The sequence below is a fragment of the Metarhizium robertsii genome (assembly GCF_000187425.2).
Source record: "Metarhizium robertsii ARSEF 23 chromosome Unknown MAA_Scf_15, whole genome shotgun sequence".
NCBI lineage: Eukaryota > Fungi > Ascomycota > Sordariomycetes > Hypocreales > Clavicipitaceae > Metarhizium > Metarhizium robertsii.
Window position 1 is genome coordinate 188,848 of NW_011942155.1, and position 2,791 is coordinate 191,638.

The 2,791-nt window shown below is 50.2% G+C and overlaps 1 protein-coding gene across 1 annotated transcript in view; it reads left to right on the forward strand.

Moving 5' to 3' along the window:
• MAA_09114 (Ribonuclease H-like protein) overlaps window positions 1-1,754 on the forward strand; it is a gene marked incomplete at both ends in the record, with an annotated part of 3,779 nt that extends 2,025 nt beyond the window's left edge. The window contains 2 exons of the mRNA XM_007827112.2: window positions 276-1,165; window positions 1,215-1,754. Of these exons, the coding sequence (XP_007825303.2) occupies window positions 276-1,165; window positions 1,215-1,754 (1,430 nt within the window). The remainder of the gene's footprint in view (window positions 1-275; window positions 1,166-1,214) is intronic.
• Window positions 1,755-2,791: the final 1,037 nt, after the last annotated feature.

A 2,791-nucleotide genomic window follows, 5' to 3' on the forward strand; every position in this document is an offset into this window, starting at 1 on the left:
GTCGTCCCCGATGCGCCCCAGGGTCGTGGAACTCGGACGAGAAGCGGCGCCGAGACGTCCTCTGCCGACATCACCTAAGCGGCGCCGTGCTAATACCAACCCGTCCTCTCCATGAGTCGGCGGCCAAGGATTCACAATTCCGATAGGAAGACGCTGAAGGTCTTCCAAGCGAATGTGGGCAAGATCCCGCCGGCCCACGATTGCGCCCTGGCACTGGCCGACTCCGAAAAATATGACATCGTTCCTTAAGAAGACTATTAAGGAGTTGCCACCAGTTGAGCATATCCGCATCCGTTGCCTCGGTCATGTCATCAACCTCGCTGCTAGTGCCTTCATTTACAGACAGAACAACGAAGCAGATGAGCTCTCAAAACTAAACCTGCCTACACAAGGCAAGAAAAAGGAGAAGGACGAGATCAAATCTCCATCAAAATGGCGAAAACTAGGCCCAGTTGGCAAGCTCTTCAACCTTGTCAAACTCATCCACGCTTCTAACGCAAACATGAACTCCTTCACAAACATCACAGGTTGCCAAATGCCTCTTCCTAACGCGACAAGGTGGAATAGTTGGTTCATCATGATCCACAAGGCTCTCAAGCTTCGCAAAGGAATCATTCAGTGGTCGAGTTCCAGAAAATCCGCGCAGGAGGATTGCCTCACTCACGATGAGTGGAGGGAACTCTTTAATTACAAGAACTTCCTCCTTCCATTTTGGCAAGCGACAAAGGCCGCCGAGGGCGACCGTGCATCTCTTCAATCAGTACAACTTTCCATGGATTACCTCGCAGACCACTACGCCAAGGCCACAGAGTTTTACAAGGACAATGCCTCAACGAAAGCGCGCATTCTCACCTCCCATCTCATCTTTGACAAATACTACAACATTACGGATCGGGCACCTCTCTATGCGGCTTCCATCCTTCTGCACCCCAGCCTTCGTCGATCTTACCTTGACAAACAGTGGGCAGCTCTCTCTACAAAAAATGAAACCCCGTATATTGAGAATGCAGTGAAGGCGACCACCTCACTTTGGGAGAAATACAAGCCTCAGGACGGCGAGGCCGAGGGTAGCTCAAAGCGAGGCGAGCTATCAAGCTTTGACGTGTTCATGCAGAGTGTACTTCAGGATAACTCAACATGCGACGAGTTTGAGAGATTCATCAAGGTAAGTTCACCTATTTCCCTTTCACACTACCGTCCATTAATAAGGATAGGGCGATAAGTTCCCCATCCATCGCTCTCCACTCGAGTGGTGGCTTGAACCCACACAGGGAGACATGTACCCAAATCTTCAACAATTCGCCATTGACGTCTTCACGATTCCCCCCATGTCCGCAGAGCCTGAGCGACTCTTTTCAGGGGGGAGAAGGACCGTCTCATGGACACGGTGTCGCCTCTCCGCGTTCACAATTGAGATGCTCGAGTGCGTCAAACATTGGATCAAGAACGGCCTTGACGAGCCAGTCGAGGGTGAAGAGGACGAGGATATCTTCGAACCGTCACCCGAGGAGCTCGCACAAGTGGAGGCGGATTGGGATGAGCTAATCACTGACAATCTCGCTGCGCATGTTCGCAGATTCGCCCTAGACGAAGAGCTAGATGGCACGGTCAGCCCTGCAGAGCTCTTCGCGATGGACGCTATCCCGCTCGTTGGCCAAGACGAGGACAGTGACATGTTCAATAGCGAGAGGGAATCGGAGGAGGTAAACGACGTGGATGAGGATGTGTGCGAAGATAAAGAGGGAGAAGAGTAAGATTCAACACCATATTTCAATGAAACAACAGAAACAATTGAAACAACTGAAACTGAAACTGAAACCGTGCCTCTCTATTGAAACCGAAACCGAAACCATGCCCCGTTTCAGTTTCAATGGTTTCTGTACAACACTGGCGATGAAGTTGGATTCTTCATCGTAATCTAGTAAAACCGGCAAGATAATCATGAAACTAATAGCTAGCTAAAAATACTATTTTATTGCTTAACGACGATACAATCTGCATCTTCCTCATCACTCTTGGCCAGTTCCCATTGACTCATTGTCCTGCGAATATTTCATTCCTTGGACGGCATGGATTGGTTTCCTCTCTTGGCGGACGGCCCTTCCCAGTGTGTCCATCAACCAAGTAAACCAAAAATTGGCCCTCTTACTCGACTTGGTTGACGAGAGCCCTTGCTTTACTTGGTTGGCTTCAAAAAGTCATTACTTGGTTGACTTTGCTTGACCACTATTCCCAATCGGGTAATATTTCTGTTAAAGTATGACTTTGAAGTAACTCCATTTCTACCACGGTATCTGACTTGAGAGGATTCCCTTCAGCGGCCGAAGGAATGGTTGTGTCGGCATTTTGGCTTTTTATTGATGCATCGCCCACCGGGTTCACCTACCCTGGGGAATCTTCGAAAATTTGGCGGTGATGCGTGGGCCACCTTCCCTTGTATTATTATTTTCTTGGCATGTACTGTTAAGGAAGTACTCGAAATTACTATTGATTTGCTTAACATCACATAAAACCTCATTTTCTGCGCGTCGCGCAGTTGCGGCGGCGGCGATGGCGACGGCCACCTCCAGCCCGCCTTGTGAGCCAGATTGGCTCGATCTCGGCAACTACACACCTAAGAATTTAGCTCGGGGTGCCCGCGCAGCCCTCCTTCGAGACAGCTCACCCGTGGAGGTCACCGACATTGGCGTTTCACCCGCACGTGGCAGGAGCGCCCACAGCTGAGGGCAGATCACCGACACCTACCCGATACAATGGTAGATTGTCTTGTGTTTTCGCCGATGCCACTGTC